Below are 26376 nucleotides of genomic sequence, written 5' to 3'. Positions count from 1 at the left end.
ATAAATAATTTGAGGAATAATCACGTAGATAGATAATTCGAATTAATAAATTATAAAATTCAATTAAATTGATTTGACAATTAATGAAATTCACTGACAATTAATGAAACAGACATCTGCGTGAAATATTGCATGTGTGCGTACATAACGTAACATTTTTCATTTTGAGTGTAACAGCAGTTATAATAATCGTCCGACTTTATTCGCACTGGATCCACATTGCATGCCTTTACAGTTACAAGAGATCATCATACTCACTGTACAGCAATTGAAGGCGAGTTGCAGAAAGGCGGGCGGAGGATCGGCGGCCGCGCAGATCTCCGCCACGGCCAGATAATCGAGGCCAAAGTTATCTGAGCGTGGCAGAACGTCCGGATCTGCCGGCACTCGGCCGATCAGCTCGCATACAACGATGCCGAATGAGAAAACGTCGGACCTGTGATCATACCATTGACCCTTGAGGCACTCGGGTGACATCCAGTAAGGGCTGCCGACAGTACTGAGTCGATAACCCGTGCTTGGGTCCGGTATCTTTGCGGCCAATCCAAAATCACCCACAACCGCGATCATCTCGTTGTTGCACTCGTCCTTCTTGATCAGCACGTTTTTGGACGTGAGATCGCGATGGAATAGGCCACGGCTGTGCAGGTAGGCCATACCACGAGCTACATCCCTGGCGAGATTCATCCGGATGAGATGCGGTAACGGCGTATGCCGTGACATAATCAGCTGTTCCAAGCTGCCACCGTTGATGTACTCCGTTAACGCGTGTAGTTGACCCTCGTGTACGCATACTCCCATGAACCTGGAAAATGTAAGAGGAAATTAATTTATGAATGCTCGAATGTGTTCGACTGAAAAAATTCTTTTTGTTGTGACAATAAAACGGTGGCTTCCAATATTGTCTACAAAAAAAAACTATTTCAAAAAATAGATTAATTTCGTTGAATAGTTGCGATGCTATAGGACAAAATAATAATTCAATTTCTCATATAATAATAATTTTTCAATCTCAATGCTTAATTGAAATATTTCTCATAAGCAATTTCAACAAGAATTTGTAAGACTAATATCGTATTTCAAATTTAAGATGAATTTAAATATATATTTTCGTGAATAGAAGAAAGTAAAAAAAAGCATCGCAACTTTTAGATAAAAAAAGTAAACTTTTTATTCCATAAAATTTATATAAAAGAATGTAAATAAAATGATAAATTTTCATACTCGTTAGATAAAACTCAAAGATTAGATTGGATTTAAATTTATAATGAAACAATATTCTCTCAAAATTATCACAAAGTAAAACAATATTTGTTATGTAGTACAAACTCAAACGGATTCAGAACTTGGTGCCTTTATCAATTCAGTGTTTCTCAACCCAAAGAAATTAGATATGGAAAACGAACAAAGAAGAAACTAGAGTAAAACTGACATATTTATAATGTTTTATATTAAACTTCAATTTTATACATTCTTATATTCTCCAATTTATATAAAAAAATGCAACAATAAAAAATAAGATAAAATGTGCGCGAAAATATATGATAAAAGTAATGATGAAATTCGAAATCAATATATTACAAAATAAATAAGAACAGACAAAAGATTTAAATAAAGACGAAAAGATATAAATCACGCCAAAAGACAAGGAAATTTTATGTATGAATATTATATTCGCAATATCGTTTATCATTCATTGTTTTTGAATAATAAAACTAAATCCAAATAATGCTCTATAATAAAGACGATTAAAGAATCCAGACATCTTTTATATGTATCTTGTAATTTAATTGCGATATTTTTGACGTTATCTTTATAGCCACTCTATTATGACAGATTAGGACAATTAAATACTGCTTTGTTTCAACGGAACATAATGGACTCGCTTATCTAAAAAAGCTTTTGAAATAATTTAATATTTTTGAAGTTCAATAAAAAATAGACCCGACAAAAATCAATTACCGCAATTTTTTCAACTGCAGTTTTTAACTATAATTTGTAACGATAAATATATCTATTAGTACGTATAATGTAACGGTTAATATCCTTTATTGTATATATATATTCATACCGATAAAATTTAAATTAGAAAGTTTAAAAGTATATAATAATATACAATACATTGATTATAAATGTTATATAACTTGTACGATTTACATTATAATTTACATTATTTACATTATAATTTACATTATAATTAACTTTTCTTATACTTTTAAAATAATGACATCATAATTATTATTATAATAAAAAATAATATTGTAAGCTGTTATAATTTTTTGTTATTATTATTTTAGATCGATATCTTAAATGGATACATAAATTCACAAGTGAAAATATATTCGAAAAAGTTTTGGGAAAATTGCTATAAAACAACCTGATTATCTTGCGAAAGCTACTTTTGCTTGCTATTTCTCCTGCGGAGGAAAGACTTAATCGATGAGTGCACTTTACATTATCGCGGAATAAAACGAGGATCCTACATAAATGGTAGATCTTGAGAAGAGAGAAGAAAATCACGCGTTACGCTGTGTCGTCCCGATTTCGAAGCATTTCTCGCCGAGCACGTCGACGCGTTTCTCCCACACGAGACGGAAAAAAAACGACAAACAGCGCGAGCGAAAGAGAAATTTCCGGCGGAGAATTTTTCCCAGGTAAAATACAAGCGATGCATACGCGATGCTCCAGATTCATTTTTTGTCGATCAGATAAGAGGAGAAATTGTCGCTCCCCTCGCACTTCCCAAGGTTTGTCATCTGTGATTGATACACGATAGAAACATTAATTATACCGCATCATGTGGCAGAATTTTTTATTAATAGATTCGGCATATAATTCATAATGAAATATGAAGAAAGATTTCTGAGAGATTATACGGTTTCAAGAGTGAAAGCTAAAATAATATATAAGAGACAAAAATACATCGATAAAAAAACAATACAACTAAAACAGAAACGACTCATTGGAGGGAGAGACAATTGTATTAAATCGCGATAAATTTTCTAAAGTAAAAATGCCAATTCTTTCAATCTTTTGAACTATTGCTCCGTATTCTTTACGTTTATATTAATATTTAATTATTACATATCAATATGCTACATCGAATGCAGATCATAATACACGTACATAAGTTGCAAAAGCGCACGTAAATCGAAAGCTCGAGTGTCAAGACAAATGTCTGACTATGTCGTGTCATTATCTACTAGTAACGCAGTATGTTGTCTCAGGCGATTAGGCGAATTCATTCTCCGCAAGCCAAATATTACGTAAAAGGGAGGGGGCGTTCGCATACAACAAGCATTGATGAATCGATTGAGAACATGTTTGAATGCAAGAATTATGCAGAGTTCGAAGACGTGAGATATTTTTGGGCTGTCCGGTTGTTTTCATTCAGCCACTCTTGAAAACGATTGGCACGCGTTTGCTGATTGTTCAATGCATCGTTCTAAGAATTATGACTTGATGTTGTTGATGACATTATTACGTTGAATACCTGACATAGCAATATTATCCCGATACTACAGTGCTGATATTTTTTGTTTGTATCGTAATATTTGGCATTATTATATTGTTTATATTGTAACAATGATACCATAATTGATATGTTATTGCGATATAATGATTGGTAATGATTGGTGGCATAATAGTAGTCATTAGAAACAATGATCGAAATTATTTTTTTCTGAAAATAAACATTAGCTATTGAGATAGATTAAATGCCATAATAACAATTGATGATACACGTTATATAATACCAATATTTCTCTCGTTAGCTCATATATAAAGAATGATCAATTGCATTTAAGTTGTAGGTAAGAAGAACGGACAATGTTCATTATATGTTTGAGAAATTTTTAATAATTTAATATAAGAGATTTAATTATAAGGTAAAATAAACGCGAATATTAAAGTCTCGTCTAAAAATATCGATATCGATTTAACGTTCCTGCAGCAGCAATATTACTCCTGTTAATATCACTCAAACTAAGACATAGACTCGCTATAGCAGTCCTAGTTACAACATCGCAATAAGCGCGGGTGTAATGATACACCTCGCGGTAAATGCCACGAGTGGAGATGATAACTATTTTTACGGCTGAGTCAGCTGGTGCGCGAAGCGGAGGATCCTGAGAGGACCCACGAGTTTCGCGGAGGCCTTCGCCGAGGAAAATGCCAGAAATAAGATCCGCTAGGTTCACCCGACGGGTAAACACCGTATCCGAATCTAGGCCAAGCCGTTTATATCGTCGGAATGCGTTGTCGTCGCGGCGCATCCCGAACGTCCCGGCAACGCGCGGCGCGTTATGTCATAATAAGAGAAGCATTAAACGGGAAACGAATAATCTCATATCCTCCCCCCAAAAAAGACATCAATATAGTACCTCATCTCTAGGATTCCGATTTTTTATTTTTCAAAGTATATGAATTTATTTGTATTCCTCGTACGATAGATTTCGCAGTTACTTGGAATTATTTGAGGTAACGTTGGATTTGGAATCCAACGAATAGTAGACATAAATAATTACTTGATTATCTAATTAAATTTAAAATCGATTTTTGTCAATAAAAATATTAATAAACAGAAAGTAACAATTTTTAAAAACAAAACGCGGTTTAAAAGTGAAAATAAATAATGTTATTCGATTTAATATTTAAATATTCTTCTTCAGTGTATTTTTAATTCATGTCATGTCAGATGAATTTATATTATGATATTAAACAATTAAAATTGATAAGAAATTCATAAAATATTTTCTCTCGGTATAAACATAAGTAATACACATGTACAATTATATTGTATACTGTAGTATATTCAATCCGATATTTACACATTTAATCTCATATTTGCAATTATGGAATAGAAGATATTGTACATGCATTATGTATTTGAATGCTGTACTTTAGATTCTGTTCTCTGCTAGCAGGAATTTTCGCAACGGGTGTCGAGGTAACGGCCGTTACCGCTAGACGATGTATTATGTTGTAATTCGTAACGAGCGTGGTTAAAGCGTAATACCGTTTTTTTCTAATCTTTTGCTCATTTCAGTGGTCTCCCAAGCGAGAGGAATGTTAACGATATAATCACTAGATGATAAATCAAACATAGGATCACACGCTTTAACTTGAACTTGGTACATTGCAACGAACTTCTATGATATCATTTACAAGTCTTGACAGTCGCCACATGTTTAGTTGAATGTATTACGGTAAAATAACTTAATACAAAGAGCTTGTGCCAGAATTTTGGCAAGACGCCGAAAAAAAGTTTTTAAATTGAATCATGACAAGGCAAAACAAATGTGAGGATACAAAGCATTTGGCAACGGACCGATGTGATAAATCTGAAGAAATGCTTGGAAAAATACTACAGAAAAATTCATTTAATATATATATACAAAATTATCTACGTAATATTTTTATATAAAAATAATTAATATAAATAAAGAATTAATAAAGCGATTTGATGATGCCTGTTAACATCCTCCGAATATCTTTCTTACAAAATCCAAAAGTATTATTATTGGCAATATATATCATTGCATATGTTTAACCTTGAATAAAAGATACTTATTCATCACGTTTATTAGTCTCGAATTTTGTCCGCGTTGAAATAAATCGTGCGAAAAAAAATTAACATATTTACCTGCAATATAAGGATTAGACGGGCAAGCGGAGTGGATAGAAATTTCATCGTCATTATCAAATTCGGCACATACGGCTGAGCGATTTTCTTCGATTGCAAGACACAAAGTTTCACCGGCAAAAATAAACCGGATTCGATTCGCGCGGGCTCACCTTAGTATGTTCGGATGGCTGAGCTTGTTCATGAGCTGAACTTCCTTGAGCATGTTCGGCCTATTCGCCGGCAGCTGATTCATTTTGAGCACCATCACCTGACTCGTCACTTTATGAGTAACCTGGAAAAACGAAGTGAATACGGGGTTAGTGACATATTGCAACGCGTGGTCACGTTATGCAGTTATTGACATAAGATCATATTGACAGGTGTATACGTAATAGTTCCGATTCTAGCAAGAACTTTGAGGTCATAAACGTAAGAGCGCTGTTTTGTGACTATAATACGCTAATATTTTTTCAAATACGTATATGCAAAATTTCTATTACACAAAATTTTTTTCAAAAAATTGTGTGTGTGTATACATTACCGAAAAACTGTTATTTTTTTAATTATATTTATTTTAACTAAAAAAAGTTAAATTCTAATTTTTCTAAATTGAAATAAATTTTTATTTTTATTGTATAAATTATATAATATTGTATAAATATATATTATATTTTTTATTGTATAAATCTGTTTATTTTTATATCATTATTATTATATGATATTATTATATATACATATATACACATACACAAATATTTCTACCATTTCTAATATATATGTACTTAAAATTACAATTTAGAAACTTTTTCTGACTGAAATAAATATAATTAAAAATATAATAACAAAGTTTTTTCGATTATCGAGAGAAACAAAAGAGAGATGCATAAATTTATTTTGTTTTATAGCTAATTACATGCTATACTACATGTGAATACTATAATATATTCATTGTAACGTTAAATACAGGATGTGAAATTTCTATAATTCATTATAGTGCGAGTAAGATAGACGAACCTATATAATTCATCATCGTATCCTCTATAGTGACCTTAATGCAAAGTAATTTCATCGTGATTGTGCGAAACATTTATACGGTTGTCGCAAAATTGATACAAGTACAGCTTGCATCAAAATTTGATAGTATTATTTGATACTTGGATAATAATCACCTAAAGTCGATTTTATTAATTACAAGATTTACGAGAGACTATTGTTATAATTTCCATAATTTCCATAATTTTAGATATCTTAATAACTCGAACTGAATATTAAAATTTTATTCAGATTTATATAAAACAAACAAGATTTTTATCATTAAATTTTATTATTAATATAAAGGCTAATAACAGATTTCTTTTTAATTTAGTTAAAATATATCCGTCTTGCGTTTGATGTTAATGATTTGACGGTTTTGAAACAACCTGTATAATACTAGCTAATCGTTCAAGTACTCGAAGACGACGACGCCAGATGCGATTCTCATCGCTGACCACGAAACGAAGGCTTGCGTCGTCCTGTTTTCACGTGGCGCAAGTAACACGCGCGAGAGAACGCTAAAGCGATATTTTCGCGAAAGAGAAACTTATTAATGAAATTGCGGCATCTGGTTGGCGTATATACACTCGTAAAGGCACCGGCCGCACAGCATCGTTCAATGTCGAAAATGGACATACAGTAACTTCTTTATTAATCTTGAAGGCGCGATTGCTTTGCTAGTCGATTATTATAAACTTCCTTAGAAAAGCAGTTTCGTGAAAATTATGGGAAGAACTTAATTTAAAATTATAGTGCTATTATTTTATCTGTATAGCGCTGCGTAATGAGTTAAGAAATAAAAAAATCTATTCTATTATGGAATTAATTAAATAAACTCATGAAATATTTATTAAAAAATTATTAATACCTAATATAAGTTCTGAGTCTGTCTATTTGCCAAAGAAATTCGTTAAAGCCTTTTCTGGCAATATAATATACTGTAAAAAAATGCTATCATAAATTTAGGTAAAATAATTTTTAAGTAAATAATTTCTCATTTTCTCTATATACAATATATATATTTACTAATTTTATATATATATATATATATATATATATATATATATAAATATTTTTCTTTTTATACGAATAAAATAAAAAATTTAACAATTTCTTTTCATGACGGTGCGAGAACATCTGAGAATACAAGAGATGCGAGGAGGTTAAGGACCACTAGATTACATCACTCAGCCGATCTCCGGCGTTGAAAGGCGTATAATGCACTCTCTTTTACATTCCAGCACTCGCGCACATTTTACCGTTCATCTCGGATTTCATCTCGGTTCTAAAAGAAGTCGGCCGAAGATGAAACGAGAAAGATGATGAAAATGGAGACGTGACATGAGAGAAGCTCTCTTACATCTCGACGCGAGATGGAAATTTCGCGGATTAAAAAGTTGAGAATAATATCCGAAGAAAACCTAGCCAGAATTCCTTGGCAATGGCCGGCTCCGGTTGGATCGCGGCCAAAACGGTGACGAATGCGAAAACCGGAATTCGAATCCGCCGTAAACAGAACGCGAATCGTTATTATTTCTCGAAAAAAGAGAGAGAACGAAGAAGAAAGCCCTGTGTGTTTAATCCGACGAATTTTATTTCCGTTCATCGCACGGCGAAATTCAAGAGATTGGTGAATCGACTGACAGGAAGATGGGACGATGCTATCGATCTCTCACCTGCGCCAGTTTATTTGAATAATTCCCATTGTCTGAAAAGCTTCTTTCGATATTGCGTGTTTTCTATCACACACTGCCATTGTATTTACTGTATGTATACATTGTATGTACTGCGATTGCGGAGAGAAAGCATGCGCGGCAATTATATTGTAACAGCGAGTGATTAATACCTCCTTGAGCGTCGCATGCATAATGCAAAACACGTTTCGCGCCTTTCCACCCGCATGTAGAGATTACCACGTGTAAGTGACGATCGGTATAAACTCGGCAAAATTGAATAAAACGAAAGCTAGTCCTCATTATTCAAAAACGAAATAACGATTAAAATTAAACGATTAAAATAATGTTTGAAAGACATCAAGTTGGAGAAATACTTTAGAGTAGACTAAAACGAAAATAAGGAGAAAAGGAGTTATATTTTTCTACATGTGTATCATTTTCGTCATTCTGTTTTCAAGTTGGAAAAGAATTGATTTTTTAAATTTCAATTGATAATATATTGATATAAGCTAAATATAACTATATAATTACAATATAATTTTTTACAATTAATATATTTCAATTAATAAAATTTAAGAATTTCGTAATTATTTATTTTGTCTCTATAAAAGACGATTAAATTTTGTTGTCAATACAGTGTTATCGATTTCTTTGGACTTTGATGATTCAATCGCCGAGAGGTTCACTTTATAGAGAGGACAGAAGAGGGAAACACTTCATCTATCAAGTATCGTTCTGGCAAGCTACGGCGCAATTAAGAGCAGCGATCCAATTAGCAAGCGCACTGGACTTTGCAAGCTCAAAAGCTCTCTACAAAGGTTTGCCTCGTATGTTCACAATCATCGTCAACCATCATAACCGTCAACAGTCTAATTATAAATGCATCCGAGAGATGAAGGCGCCAAATAGGGGATGCGAAAGGGAGGCAGACAATCGAAAGAGTATGTGCTCTTAAACTTTTTGTGTTGAAATATTTTTACGCTCAATATTTTTGAGCTTACAATACAATGGCTTTGTACACTTTTGTTCAAATAGGCATGAAAACGATAAAAAATATGTAATTTTTCATTATCCATTATGAAAGTATAATTTTAATCAAAATAAATATATATATACATAACAATTATAATGTATTTATTAATTAAATTATATGTAACTTCGTTCTTTTTTTATTGAATTGCTTTTAGTAATTTTATTTCTACTTTAGGATTAACACATAAGCACAAATTATTTATATCATATAAAGAAAAAGAAAGAGACAGAAAAAGAGAATATGTTATAATTGCTTAATTAATTATATACTTGAATACATTTGATTTTTCGTGAAAAAATTTACTTTTTAAAACAATTACCACGCTTCTATTTTTTAAAACAATTATAAAACAATTATCATGCATCAAAAACAGTTTTAGAAATGTATATCTTTTTATACTTATAATTCTTTTTATTTATTGTAGGTGTGTAATTTGTATGATATTTTGCGAAATTGCGATATCGCGATAATCACACACACACATATTTGTGAAAAATTTATAAAAATATAATAATTCATGATTTCATAAACTGGTAAAAACGACTAAAAATATGATATGTCAAGGAAACCAGACATGCAAGAGACTTTCTAGACTCAAACTTTTTTAGGCAGAAATTTATGTACTTATATACAATCTGGTAAAGGTTAACCGCACTTACATGTAAATGAATTCCGCAGAGTAACATATAAAACACAACGGCACGACAACTGTCATTTTTATCGTATATCTACCGTTAATTTTAGCCAGAAATATATACATATAAATAATAGTTATTTATACTATTAAAGACTTTAATGAGTCATAATCTGTAATCTATAGCATAAAAATGACGCATAAAAGCAGATAAGAATACTTTTAATTTCCTGATATGTTTCTTTAACACAGCTCCGTCTAAATTCTTCTAGTATTATATTTCTTTATATATATATATAACTTTTATTAAAATAGACAAATCTGTGTAATTAATTGATATCATGTATGATTATAGAAAATTGGCTTTTATGTAAGAATTATTCTTCTATTTTATGTAAGAATTCTTATTTTATATAAGAATTCTTATTTTACATATGAATATATTTAATTTTACAAAATTTCAGTTTCCATTTCCACAAATTTAATATAAAACTCTTTGCAATTATTTTGCAAAAATTAGTTTTATGAAACATTTAAATAATTGTCTGATATCTCTATTTTTAAGAATTCCAGAAAACCGAAATTTTCAGAATTCAACATTTAAGATGCAATGACCTTTGCTAACTAATTTGCTTTTATTGCTCATTAATTTATTAAAATATAATTCTGCAAAAAATTGTAATTATTTAAAATTCGAGATATAACACGCAATATCATGTAAAGGCAAGAAAGATATCAAATTTTGTAGTAAAGATCAATTGCACATTCAACTCGATTCACGTGCAAATCCTTAGTTTCATAAACGAAAAACACGTGATTTTTCTTGGCTTCTATCCTGTTGCAATGCTGAGAAAAAATGTCGAGAAGAAGTGATATTCAAGGTCACAATAAAATACAATGAATGAGAAATTCTCAAGTGAAAGAACGCACAATATATCGATCGATTTCTTTCTCACGACGCGTGTCCTGCGAACTTTCTCCTTATTTCTAAAGATCGCAAACGAAAGATAGAACACGGAATATTTTTCTCGCAAGTGTGTGCTTCTTGAAACATTTCATGCATTCTGTTTCTATTTAAGCAACAATAGATAACAATGAGTAGATATCTAGATAAATCGCAGTGTAAGTATACGGAATGTATGCGTAATTATAATATAAATATAAGCGTAGAAAACCACTTTTTATATATATTCTGCCGGAAACTATTAGATGTTGCGTTGCTTGAAGTTTCACGATACTAAATCACTTTTAAGTTATTTATTTAAAATAAGATTATATACACATATAGTTAATATAAGTCAATGCGCAGAACCCATGTCCTCAATTATCTTTAAAAGTATACATATATTTGCATGTATCCAGTAAAAAAGATATGTTTAAAATAAGGGATGCGATCGAGAAAGTGAGAAATAAATTAAAACTTGAAATAAGGGTAAGACATAAATGACTTGACGATAAAATAATTAACATCACTCGCGATTAATTAGCGATAATAAAGCGATTAAATAGTGATAATTTCTGACAAAATGTGTCGATTTACGATTTCGACTGGGAAGAAAAAATCACGAAAACGTCGAAAAGACGTCGTCCAAACGATGGTGTTCGCGAGAACTTGTCACGCGTGCACGCGCACGAGAATATTTCGCGATGAAACTTACCGCGCACATTTATAATTTACATATCAAGTGCTAAATAGTGAACGACGATTTCATGGGGTCGTTACTTTTTCTATCGTCTGCGTTCAATCGCTGTGGATCGATCGGATTAATCCAAGCGACACAGTCTCGATATTTTCTCATTCGCGACAGCAACGAGGTCGCTCTCGCTTGTATTTATCCGGAATAATTCAAATATACGATGTGCAAGTTTCAATAGAGTCTCAATCAACAACTTATTCACTGATAATTATTGATGTTAATTCTTTTATTGAAATAGTTAATTCAGAAATCAATAATGATCCAGATACACAATAAAATCGGCAGGAAATTTTTTACTTTCTATAAAAGAGCCAAAAAAATCTTAAAAAATTCAATAACAATTTGAGTAAAATTTTTGTATATTATTGATATAAAATATTGCATTTTATTCTTATAATTTTGTTATAAGCGATATTGATAATCAAAAGGGAATAATCCTTTAAAGCTCCCTTTTTTCTCTTTAAAAATAGAGAGTAATTTTTACAGGACAGACAAACATCTCGTCAAATACAAGTTTTAAGCGGAAGTCTGCAAGCCGATACGCACATGTCGCGCAGGTGGGAACGGTAACGAATCGAATCGTGCGGAAGGCAAACGAGCGAACGACCGAGCGAGGCTCATTAGAGAGTGTTCGTACTCCATGGCCAGCGCGCCGTGACCGGCTTTCTCGTCTACTTCCAACACATATTCTCATTCGCACGAGGGGGAAGGAAATGCCGGTACTGCCTACGAACTCTTGAGTCACAGGCAAGGTCGTCGTTTCCGACGGACGAATGCGAGCGCGAGATGATGCCAGCCACGCGTTCACTCTTCGTTGAAAGATCACAAACCCCGTTAACCGCGTTTCCGAATTATTTATTAAAATTTTCAAATGGATATGCGGCTATTTGAATATTTCGTATTGTAAGAGCTGGTTAATGCGCATGAGTTTATATGGAAACAACAAGTTACCTTACAAAGGAAAAATATTAAATAGAAAGACATTAAATAGAAATATTAAATAGAATCTTAAAAATTATGCAACATTACAGTTATCGAAGAATTTAATTTTAAATTGAATTTATTATTTTTCTATTAATTCATTATTTGTATGCTGTGCAATAGAAAATTGACAGAAAAAATATATTTTTTTTTACTAGTTTATATCTTAATTGGTACCAATTATAATCAGACATCTTAATTGTGGCCGACAAAATTTCACCGTAATTAGGATATCCGGATCCGTAATGTTTACCTATTGTCAATCATAATTAGATAGGTTGACTTCGTAATTAACATCGTTCCATAGAACATGGATAATATTTTGCAAAGTTTCCGCTCCATATAATGTTATGAAACAATTCATAAGTCACAAAATTTAATTTTCGACAAAATATAATATATTTAATATATAATTAAGATATAAGCGTAAGATACACGCAATATAACATTCTTGAAAAGATAATATTTATCATTTGTGATACACTTTTAAAAGTATTTATATATATATACTAAAAATATTTATTAAAAAATCTATTAAATTTATATATAGATATTTATATATTTAGAGATAAAAATTTATAAAAGTACATACATGTAAAATATTAAAAACTTATTAATTAGATTTAATAATTTTATGAACTTAATGATAGTTCTTCAGAAGTTAATTATTTATTTTTGTGCTATAAAAATAGCTTTTTTAAATCTTTCCGATTTCTATAAAACTTTAATTGAGTAATGCTTCTCTCTCTTTAAGTTTTTACTTCCCGCTTTACTTACGGTTTCGAGGAGTTTATATTAACTGTAAGATAAAAAGTTAAAAGAACGTAAATTATATAGTTATTTTCATAGCGGCGATTACGTATAAGCAAATGCGGAGAATGTTTCAATGCGAATGACTGGAACGATCAGGTAAATGCCACGAATAACACTCTTGGAGAACCGTTCCTTCGGCAATTTGTCATAAAATTGAAATTGCAATCTCAACACGTAATCATTTTACGCGTAATCTTACACGTCTATATTCTAATTTAGACAATCATGACAATCAGCCAATCATATTTTTTCCGAACATGATTTTTTTCTAAATAAAGAAATTAACAATAAAAAAATTTATCTTCCATAACACAAAATACTTTCGTTAAATACCTTCATATTCTTCAGACAAATTTTCTTGATTTACTTCGATTTTGCATTTTTCCTGTTCTTTCATGTACAGATTTCATTTGATTTCTAGAAATCAATTTTTTACATTGAAAACCAATAAAAAATTATAAAAAACTAATAAATAAATTATATAAATTACAATTAAAATTTCGAAGTATTTAATATATAGGTAATCGCAAAAATAAAAATTGATAAAGACGAATGCCACATTAATAAATCCACAGGAAGTGTCACCGTGCGATGTAAAAAATAAAGATTATCCGACTCTATTTTTAATCATCTTACACGCAGTGAGCAGATATAGTTAACTTTCGCCTATTATATCCATGAGACATTCTCAATATCGAATTATCGCAACGTTCGCTATATCGAGTCATGGTCTGATCATCACGTGCGACTGGCGGAGCCTCCGGTTCTTAGCCAGCTCTTTCATGTCCCACCGACTCTCGAGCATCGCCAATAATCGCGCGCCGTAGCCATTATGCATGTCATTACCGATAATTTACTGCGTTTTCACCACGAGCGGCGACTCGTCGCTTGTGCATACCGCTCGTAAAAGCTCTCGGAATTACTGACGCAAATAATAATTGCATTCTGCGACGATTTGTCCGCGACGATGAGCGATTAAAGAGAATTCGATCGATGATTCCTCCGATTTCCTCACGTCGACTTTCGCCTGATTGAAGATTAATGTCACCGTCAATCGAACGATCGGGAAATCGCGATTGAAAGTTGTATCTATACAGGGTGTTTCTTAATAAGTACGAAAAATTTTAGAAGATGATTCTTTGTCGAAAATTAAGGAGGGTTTTTCATATAAACATTAAAAAGTTCTAATAAAAAATTGAATAGGGGTTGCTAGTTTCATCCCCTTATAACAATAGGGAGGTTGAAAAAAATATTAATAAATAACCTTTTTACTGGTAGAAAATATCCACCTAATTTCATTTCTTTAGCTTGTTCCAAATTTGAGAAAAAAATAAAAACCTAATTTTTATCCCCATTTTTGGAGTGTAACTCCACAGGGAGGGATGAAGGAGTATATGTTTATATGAAAAACCTCCTTTAATTTTCGACAAAGAATCATCTCCTAAAATTTTTCGCACTTATTAAGAAACACCCTGTATATGTAGGAAATGAAAGTGTCGCGTAAGTTTTCTCATAGTTATTGATTTTCTAATGAATTTCAAATGGATTCTTACTTTACTAAATATGGGGGAGCCAAACTATTTTTAAGCACTCAACAAAGCTACATTAAGCTAGTTTATTCAACAAAATAAAATATGAAAGTTTATATCAAATTAAATTTAATTGGACACCGAATGTCCAAAGAGTCATGAGATTTGACACGTAACAGATCGAAATAGTTTTTGTTCACAGATATAGACCAGTCCCACTTTCGTAAAAATGATGATTACTGTCTTTTTTCCATTGAATAGCCGAGTGAGATGAGAACCGTGATTGAACGCGTAACGAGCGGTGATTTCGACGAGAGGCCGAGCGAAGGGAAGTTCTACTATCGAGCCTGCGGGCGATTCGCGTCAAAAGGATTTAAAAGCCAGCGGGGAGGATGAGGACTCGTGTAGGTGGAATGAAAGGCGGAGAACAAACGAGAGGAAGTTCCTTCTCGGCCGCTGTAGGAACGTCGTAAGACTCGTTTCGCTTAAGCCTCCTCTCGCGAGGGCCTCAATTCGAGAAGGAGGCATCACGTTTTCTAGCAACAACGACAGTTTTGCAACGGACGTCGATTACGTGATGGTGCAATTGACTCGAGACGATCCCGAGACGTATACGCGATAAGCGACATCGACGGAATGTGCGCTTTAGATGCACCTTATGCAGTATTCATGCGTGCACCGCGTTTAATGGGTGAAGATAAGAAGTAGTAGACCGACTAGACCGTTCGTTCCAATCTCGGAACTGCGTCCTTCGATGCGACTTCGTATTATAAGTCGATACACCGACCAATCATCAACAGGCTCTTGCCGCTTCATGCAATTTTCGTGCTTTACATGCATAAAGTTATCTATTTCTATCGAATTAATTACTCGTACATTTTTTTATCAAGTTATATATAATAAATAGTTTTTGGCAAGTAAAACTTTAAGTACGCAAATAAACAAATAAATGTTATCCTTTATACAATTTCAAGAATGTATTTATATAAGTTAAACAAAATTAAAATTCAAAATTAATTATCAAAATATCAAGACATATGTTAAAAATTTAAGGATTGCAAATTTTAAACCTTCTTTTTCCCGTTTTTTTTCTCTAGGAAAATCAAATAACAATCTAAAAAATATGTCATCACCATAAAAAGATCATTTTTCGATTACATATTCAATCATTAAAAATTAAAATGATATAATTTAACACACACTTGCATAAATGACAAAATACATATGTTCGGCACAGAGAAATAACATGATCTTCCTAATGCATATAGTATTCTTAAAGCCAAAATTATATTTGGCAATGGTGAGATATTGTAACATAATCTACGAATTAATCTGAACGAAAATTGTTGACATAATATGTTTAAACTATTATGCGCCACGTAAACTTGGCTCGATACTTGGCTGGAAAGATTCGAGCTTGGACTTCTTTTGATTCGCGCATTCTAATTCGTCGCGACACACGGAGACACAACTATGTACATGGACGCTCGATGTAATTTAAAAATAGATTCACTGCATCTTTTGCTTGATCTTTACCACCTATCTCGTGAGCTATTTTTTTTCACACGTTACGTTCGTGTTGATCTCTTATAATTTAGTATAAATATAATCAAAATAATGTAATTCTAATTAAAAAATAGACAAAAGTTTAAAATTAATAATTATTAATCATCGTTATTAATTATTTATATATTATATTTGGAAAAAAGAAGTTTTATTAATCGTAAAATACAACATTTACCATCTTTTATCGTGGCTTATCAGCAACCTTGACTATCTTGGCGATCGTTAAAACATATATGATTTGCCAGTGACTATTCATAACTTGTTTTTCTTTTATTGCTCGAATTTTGCAGTTAAAGAGCCACATATGAGAATATAAATAATATATTTTTTTATTAATTGTTATTAATTTTTTTAAGATACATTAGTATATTTTATATTTCAAATAGATTTCTATTATTACAATACGATTTCAATATAATTAATTTTTAATATGACTAATACATTGTATTTAATACTAATGTTTTAGTAGTACTTAAATATGATTCTAAAAATTCAAGGCGCATAATTAATCAATCGTATGTAAAATCTCAGGCTTTAGGTTTCTATCATAATACTTGATCGATGAAAATAAAAAATTATTTATTTTATTTACTTACAACAATTCGCTCGCGGGAACAATAATAATGATTACTTGTTATGCGATTTTTGACATTATTCCAATTCTATGAAATTTCATAAGTCTTGGAAACATAATCAGAATTTAGTAGAAAATCGAAGCATAAAATAGCAGTTTAATAGATTTATTTAAATATGAAGATATGTTTCGTATGTTTCTAATGTTCATTAAAGAGAGAATATAAGATATTATAACATAAGAGAATTGTTGAGAGAGAGAATATATATAAATAATCATTAGATATGAAACATGTCTTCATATGTAATATTTTAAAATAAATCATTAATGATTTACTGAGATTTGCAATATATATTTGGATAAATCTTTTTCAAATTTATCTTGTCTAAAAATGTATTTTATTTCCCGATGAAATATATACTTTATTTCAAGCTTATAATCTTTCATATATAACTTTTTCATTTTTCATGAAAATCTATTAAAGTGTAATCTTGGCGATGATGTTACTTCCGATTTTTTTTAATTTTAGATTTAACTGAAACAGATTTTGCAAGCAAATTCGTTTTTAATTTATAATTAAAGTATGTAATCTTATGCTCGACTAGAAAATTGAAGTACTTACTCGAAACTCTTGGCACGGTAATTGATTTATCATGCCAAGAATGCACGAATCTGAATCCCCCATCCCAGTGATCCTATATCAACTGTTTTTGAACTTTTTCAAGGTGTATGTTTCAATTTTATTATAATTATAATGATTCATTTTTTCATAATGCTTATGCATTTTACTAATGCAAAATTCTCATAATGCCTGTATTTCTTTACAGATTTCTCATTATTAAATTACGAAAGATTTTAGTGATAGATAAACGTTTAATTAAATTTAAATGTAATTAAATGTAATTAAATTTAAATTATCAGATTTAAATATTAAACGTTATTATAATAATTGAATGAGCTTTTGGTTTTATATTTTATAAATTAATTGAATAATTAATGCCTAATATAAACAGTAGATTTTGACAAACAAGGTGATATAAGATATCGAACTTTATCCTTTTTCAATTTGAAATTGTTAAATATTCTTCAAAATCTATACATGCCTTTTATAATAAATAGAACAAGTACATCAGCAAAATGTAACAATCTCCATATAGTCAAAATATATTTTTAATTTTCATACTTAACCATATTTAGAAAATTGCAAGTAAAAGTTGCCTTTATCGTCGGTATATTTGACGGCAAAAACAGAATATGTCGATCTCATTCGCGATAATATCGAGAACGATCGATTTATTTTTAAACGAGTCTTGCTAATGCGCTTAAGTAGAGGCGCACTATTCACCGTCTGACGAAACAGAAAAATATTATCTTTAGTAATTAACAAGCAGAAGAGAAAAAAAAAAGAAATTATTCTACGTTATTGGAATGCTGCAAAACTAAGACTCAAAACTAAGGTCTTTTTCTCGCGAAAAAGAAAGAAATCATTCGCTTACTAAATCAAATTTAATTTAATTTAATTTAATTTAATTTAATTTAATATTGACTTTCACCGAGAATGCAGAATATTTGAGAATACAGTGTAAGAAAAGTTATTTGCAAGGAGAAGTATTCTGCGATGTTTTGCGCACCGCTGCGCCGGAGGAATCACCGCAGTCACTACGTGCTCAATTTCCTGTTGACCTATTTATAACGCGTCGGAGAAGCCGCGGCATACTTTTCAAGGTCCCGGACTGCTCGACTGATTTCTGATGAACAGGTAGTTCCAGCGCAAGGAGTCGCGCATCTGCCGTAATCGCGGACCTGCGAATGCGCAAAATTGCAGATCGCATGAAAGGAATATCGCGAAACTAGGGCAGCTTTCCGGCCACTTTTGCCGACCACCGTCGCGCGTGGTATAGATAGATCGATAGAGAGACACGTGCATATAAATCTCTCCTCTGCAAAATGCGGCATCACGCGCTCAACACGGCAAATTTCGATCGATTCCCGCAAAATTGCTACACGATACTATCTCGAATCAGCACGAGCCGAGTCCCTATTACATTAAAAACACGCAAGAGCGATATGATTTGTTTACTTCCATTTCGTGCTTTACAAGGCTGCCTATTTAGTCCTAATTGGTGTATATAATATATTGTTGTGTCTATTTATAATTATTTCATTTTATTCTATTCGAGAAATATTTCTTTCCTTCTCTCTTTATAAAGATATAATTTTTATGGATTTGATGCAGAAATGTTTCTGCAACAAATGTTGTCTCCTAATTCTTTTCTCCTTGTGAAATCCTAATAAATATTTAAATAATTGAGATATCTATCTTTTCACAATTTTATATCAATTACTTAAAAAAATATATATTTTTTACTTTAGTGTTAGATTAAATTAAATGAAATTTGTTAGATGAAATTATATATATAAATTTTGAGCTCTAAAATCACGCTCAAGAAAAATAAAGTCAAGGATAAGATCCTTCGATAATTACGTGCTCCTGCTCGCTGCGAATAAAACACAATGATTTACGTAAGCTGCCGTGACACTATTCTGAAGTCGCAACATCTTCTGCATTCACAAACGGAAATGCGTACAATACGTGACCATGAAATTTGACAGAAAAGTGCATTATGGTAGGGAGGTATTGCATTGTATCCCAAGAAGTTACACTTTTCATATTTTTTCAACTATGAAAAAGTTTTTTTATTATCTAGCATTGCAATTTAGAGCCTGTTGATGAGAAACATTTTCTATAATGTTTTACTTTTCACGATTAATATTCAATAGAATTTCACGCTTTCGGGACAAAATGGATCTTTCTTTTTGGTCGTGATTTTATCAAGTATTTTATTAACATTCTTTCATTTCAATATTCACGTAGTAAATACTTGTATTATCTTTATCTTCGTATGTTAATTCTATTGCATTAATTATACATCGCTCGTATAATTTAGAATCGGTGAATAATAGATTGGAAAACATTCTCTTCCGCGATTTTCTTTCGTTTCGTGAGTAATCGACATATAATGACTTAAGAATCGAAGAAAACGCGAATTCTAGTGAATGTGCGGAGAATTAATATAGTAAAGGTCTCCCTGGAAAGCCGTATGTGGTAAAAAAATGTTTCTAATCACTCATTATCGGCGAGTAACGGTGCGATTACAAGTAGAATTAATTTCACGAAACTATGCGTTTGCGTGATAGCGAGCGTATCTAATCTTTGTCGAGATATCAATCTGCTAAGATAGCATATTTCATAAAACGAGATACGTCCGGAGAACGTCCGTTTCAAATAAGCGATTGTTGTTCAGGAACAATAGCGAGAATTAAGAGGAAGCGCGTGCCATCCGGGAGAAAAAGTTTCTAATGAATTGCTAATGAATTCAAAAATATTTTTCGAAACATCTAATAGCGCATTTTCAATTTTTATTTATATCTTTCTAATGAAATAAAAATGGCACGTTTTGACTAAATGATTATTTTAATAAATTTTTTAATAACGTTTATTAAATACGAAAAAATCTAAGTTGCATAATATTTTGAATTTTATATCAATTGAATTTTGCAAATTAATAGATAATTATATAATTATGATTTTTTAAATAAAATATAGCTCATATTTTAGCATAATAGTGGTAGTGTTGTTTATTATAAATTAAGTAAATTTTTAAACTAAATGTTTGCAACTCGATAAGTGTAAATATAATTATTTCACTTACACATTAAAAGAAAAAATTATTATTTATACTATACACAAAAGTACTAATAAAACATTTGTAATTTAAAGCAAAATTTAATGCGATAGAAACTCAAAATGGAACGCGTCCCTTACGTATGCGCATAATGCCTCTGTATAATATAATATACTCTATACAAGCTTCACAAACGTATATCGTGCGTTTCATATCTATTGCATTAAATAAATTTTACATTAAGTCGCAGGAATATTTCAACGATACTTTAATGTAAATTTCGTTTAATATTTATTCATCAAATCAATCAATTTTTGTTTCAATATATTTTCTTATTGCGTATATTTTGTTTAATTAACTACTGTCTTACCTTGTAAACCTCGGAGAAGAAGCCCGCGCCAATTTTCTCCATGTAAAAGTCGTCCAGACGATTTAACGAGGCGACGGCGTGCCTGAGCGCCTGACAGGATGCTCCGGTGCGTCTCTTCGAGCTCGTATCCTGAAACGTCTCGCCCGAACATATTGTTAATCCATGTATCGCACTCTCCGTCATCTCCGTGGGCCGCCAAGAAAGATCGCGACACTTCTCCTTGTAGTTCCTCAAGGATGTGGACGACTGCAGCTCCGTGGGGAGATCCTGCGGCGCACAGGCCACGCAATTCTGCAACGCGTCGCTGCTGACCTTCCTAGACGTCCAGTCCTTGGCCGGCGTCGAGGTGACGAAGTCACTGACGCAGGAATCGTCTTCGCAGGTTGCGGTGGTGATCGTAGAATCGCCGGCGCCATCTTTTACGTCGACTATCCTCGGCGCCGGCTTTTGATGCACATACAACAACTCGCTTACAGTCGACACGTTAGATGCACTGTTTGCGGAATAACTCGCGGATGTGTCCACCAAGAGATCCTCGTTAGATTTCTTTCCGCCTGGTGTTTCGTTAATCATTTCGGAAGACGTTACGGAGGGTAACTTGGCCTGAAAGCATTTGGATTGCTGCTCGTTGCACGTCGTTCTGTCGCCACCTGGAGGCTCTCGACCAATGGCAGCAATCTTCTTCACAGTTTTCGTACAGTCTCTTGTACACGACTCGACGTTGAGACTACCAGTCGAGGCGGATTGCGGTCTCCGCGACCTACCGGCCTTTAGGAAATTCGGACAGTTCTGACCGGAGGTACATTTTTGCATCGCATTGGCGTGATTCCTGCCGATCTGTGACGCTGCTTCCTTGGGCGAACATTTGGCCGAGGTCTTGGAACAAGCGGTGACGCAGATCGTCGTTGTCGTCGCGTCGGTTCTGCAGGATCTAGGAAGCTCTGTGACGGGTGAGGTGTCCGTGAACGGTTGGAGAGAATTGCAAGGAGCTTCGGAGACTACCGCGGCAGAGTCGTCGGTGTTGTCCTTCATCGGTCGCCAGAATCTCGCTTTATCATCGACACCCAACGTCGACGTCTCCTCCGTCGAGAAGCACGGCAAACACGACGCCGTGCTCGTCGTTGTCATCGTCGTCGTCAGCACCCTGACGCACGGTTTAGCTGACGTCTGGCCGCCGTTATTATTAGGCGGACCCGGCGTGTTCGACGGCGGCACCTTCCCGAACATCTTCGCCGTTATTACGACGAGACGGTCGCGCAAGCTGACGCGAAACGGCAGCAGCAGCGGCGGCCCTGCGTGCGACGCATCACACGCAGCCGGCTCGAAGATGTGCCCCTCGATCTCGGTCGTCACGGCGTCGTCCTGCCGTATCCGAGTGATGAGAAAAATTCTAAATTGTCGATGGCCGCAAACGAAGACGACACCAGGATGCTTTGAGCGTGTTCAGATGATAGAAATGATTGATGCAAGGTGCACACAATGATCAAGATTAACGTGATATAGTCAACAAATCGAGATCTCTAGTCAAGAGACATCCTCGAGGAACTCGATGTCGTAGCGGCAGAAGAATCGAACCTTCTTTATTTTCTTGTGTATACTTCAAACGAAGTTTGAGGAAGTCGAGAGTCCTTTTTTTGGCCGATTAAAGACGTGGAAATCCGCGGAAGACATAGAGGGTTTTCGGTGTAACACGATGAAATATACTTTCTGGTACAACGTGGAAGACTTCGTCTTCGACGAAGATACTGGAAGGCGAAGGAAGTGAAGACGAAAGCGCAAGTTCGCGATCGACGCAAGTTTGTATCCTTTTTTGGCAGTGGCGTCACACGTTGAAATCACAGTCGGTCACAGATGAACGTTATCCTCGAAGAGACGCGCAATGCGGTCCCAGGATAATGTCATAGATTCGAAGCGAAGCGTAGGAAGACCGCGGCACCGGAACTTGGCACGGCTCCTCTCTCCTCGTCGTCGGCGGACGACTTCTCGCGGGCTGATTCAGATCTTCCTGAAATAAAGTTGCATGCGATCGGTGATTGACGAGCGTTGAAAACTCTGGCGAACACAGACGTTATGAGAAAGATGCGTACGCAAGGTTTAATATACGCATCTATGACATCTAGAAGTCATGCTTGCTTATTTTTTCAATATTTTGTAGAACTTCTCATGATGTTCTCTTTACACAAGTCGAGTTTTAAGGTCAACTTTTTTTAAAAAGGTTAACAGTTTAAATTTTTAAAATAAGATAATAAATTATAAATCATTGAAGTTTCTCCATTCGTGTGGCAAATAATCATATTTTCACACGCAATAAACATCATGCAGATTGATTGATCATAGATTGACATCGACATTTTCCTATTTTTTCCCATATCTTACATTTATTGAAGAACGTAACAAGTAACGGGAATAATAAATTATAAATTGCTATTAACAAGAATATTGCGATATTTCATAATAATACTAAATAGCACACGTCAATTTCTCGCAAAGTAAATATTTTATTGCCTAGTATTTTCAATAAAATAATTAATAATTTTATAAATTCGACATTGAATAAAATGAAATTATCTTTTAGAGATATTTTTTATCTTGTAAATCTTGCAATTAATTATTATGTATCTTGAAATTTTAATTAACATTGCATGAAAATTACGAGTTCTTGTAAAAAAAGAGCAATTATAATCAGATGAGAAATAATTAAACTGTTATTTATTGCTAATTACCGTTGATTACTTTTGTTGTTTACTTGTTTCGTAATTTCATAATTGCTCTATGCATCGTTTTTATTGCATAGTTTAAATTTTATCCACGTTACAATTATTATATTGTCACGAATATGATGTTGATTTAAATGAGAGCATAACATTGAAGTTAATTTTATAACATTTTGTTATACAAATTTAATAATTTGCACTAACTTAAAATGTGTTATGTCACGTCAGCAATTTTTATGTTTTATTTATATATTCGTTGTACAATACTGATTTAAAATAATTGAACTCCAACAACAACAACGAACATGAAACATCACAATTACATTTATATGATACATAATAATGTAATATATGTATGAAATTTTGTAGCTAATTTGAAATCTTTCTCAACAAAAATGATTACATATTAATGAATTTTATATAATTAAAAGATAATAAAACATTTGAAATATCAGAAATGAAGTTTTAAAAAAGCAAAGTATCATATTTTTTCAATTAATTTTAACTAAATTTTATATTAACAATTTTAATTTAATATCTAAGTTAAGAAGACGTAGATAATATAAATAATAATACGTAAATAATATAAAAAGTTGTAATAACCGCTCGATTTATCAAAAAATTATCGAAATGTCAAGAGATGTCAAAAATGATGATAAAAAATCCTCTGCTTTATTTCTCGAGGAAGTTAATTTGCCAGAAATCTAAAATAATACGTAAATAATATAAAAAGTTGTAATAAGCGCTCGATTTATCAAAAAATAATCGAAATGTCAAGAGATGTCAACAATGATGAGATAAGAAAATCCTGTTTTATTTCTCGAAGAAGTTAATTTGTCAGAAATCTCTTACTTTTCCAACGAATTCAAAACTGTCAACGTTTTGTTTAATACAGAGGAGAAGAATCGATCTAAAGAAGGTAATATTAACGTCGCAAATTAATGAGAATCAGAGAAACTCACGGACCGAATGGTACTTACGGTGCATCGGATATCGGACGTTGCAACACTTGGTGTCGTCACATCCGAGGAAGCTTGCGCGGGTATTCCAGGGGGTTGAGACGAAAACACCAGTCAGAAAAGTCTTGCCATACGGTCGCTGACAGCTCTTTCGCGCGGAAAGCGTCACTTTGTACCGTCCGCTCGTGTCGTCCGGATGCTTTTAGAATGACCTTGAACCACGTGAGGAAGAATTCGGGACCCGCGGCCCCGCCGAACGCAGCGACTCTCGTTTCTCCGGATCGGCGACTATCGACAAACCGAAAAGAAAAAGAAAGGAAAAAAAAACAAACGGTCGGCTCTCTTCACTCGCGCACGCTGTTACTCGATGTGTTTATCATCTCTTGGCGATGAGGAGGCGAGGAAGCCCGGCGACGACGCCGTTGCGTCAGTGGCGCATCCGCCGCGCGAAGCGTGCTGCATCAGCGGCGTCTCATCTCGCGCTCGCGAAAAGACAGGACAGATATAGATATACGGGCAAAGAGAGAGACGACAGATCGACGTACCGATTTTCGGACGAGTCGTTGACACTCGTCGCGGTCGATGCTTCGGGTAAACAGACGGACGGATGGACGGACAGGGAGAGAAATAAAGGGGGAGAGACGGGAGAAGAGTTTGTAAGAGAGAGAGAGAGAGAGAGAGAGAGAGAGGGAGAAGGGCAGAAGAGAGAAGGGTAGCACACACCACTATGTACGAAATCCAGTCGCTCGCTTTTAAATCGCCGCTGGCGCGAATCAGCCGCGACACGACACGACACGGCACATCGCGCACTCGTGTCGCATTCCAACTGTCACCGGTCTCGTTTCACCCAAACTTCCGCGACTACCTCGAACGCTATCCGACGTCGTAAACGCAACTGCTCCCGACAAGTACTCGCACACTCACTGACAACACCAGACGGCGGCCATTACGGGAATGAGTCGCCGTGACGGACGCGCAAGCGCCACCGCTCGACGGTAGCCCGAATCGCTCGTCCCCCTCCCCCCGCCGCTTACCCTCTCGCCCTCATCCGCGATTCGACTTCGGTCCGTTCGATCCATCGTTCGCGGAGGAAAAATGCGCGCCAATTTCGAACGCCCGTTTTAAACACTCGGTAAAGGCATAACAATGTTTCGCGTCTTACGAGTCCTGTTCGCGTCAGTTTTCATGATTAGTTTTTATAAATGTGAAGAAGGAATTTAATCCGCAAAATTGAATCTCCATTTATCCGGTTTCAAATACATGTATTTATTTGCTAATATATATTTAGATTAGAAGTGTGGAAGAATTCGAAGCAATTTAAACATTCAAATCATGTGTTAAAAATAAAACATTTTCTATTAAATATTCGTATTTAATCATTTACTTCAATCGAAATTTCGAATATTTGAAATTTAAATACGAACTAAATCGAAGATAATATAAATCTGTATATATCAGTTTCTTTTAATTTTCATCAATTTTA

The 26376-nt window shown here is 33.6% G+C and overlaps 1 protein-coding gene across 2 annotated transcripts in view; it reads right to left on the bottom strand.

Moving 5' to 3' along the window:
* Positions 1-25861, bottom strand: part of Cdi (serine/threonine kinase) — a 29960-nt gene extending 4099 nt beyond the window's left edge. For both annotated transcript variants that reach the window (XR_014439243.1, XM_083101411.1), the window contains exons 1-4: positions 24915-25861; positions 21221-23225; positions 5797-5918; positions 259-805 (exon numbers count right to left, since the gene is read on the bottom strand). Coding sequence is in view for 1 of the 2 variants with exons in the window: in XM_083101411.1 (XP_082957537.1) it covers positions 259-805; positions 5797-5918; positions 21221-22447 (1896 nt within the window). In the remaining variant the exon portion in view is untranslated. The remainder of the gene's footprint in view (positions 1-258; positions 806-5796; positions 5919-21220; positions 23226-24914) is intronic.
* Between the last annotated feature and the right edge of the window lie 515 nt (positions 25862-26376).

The sequence above is a fragment of the Camponotus vicinus genome, unplaced genomic scaffold, assembly GCF_025532165.1.
Source record: "Camponotus vicinus isolate PSW18456_S1 unplaced genomic scaffold, iyCamVici1.0 SCAF_6, whole genome shotgun sequence".
Classification (NCBI taxonomy): domain Eukaryota; kingdom Metazoa; phylum Arthropoda; class Insecta; order Hymenoptera; family Formicidae; genus Camponotus; species Camponotus vicinus.
This window is presented reverse-complemented; position numbering and strand designations above follow the sequence as displayed.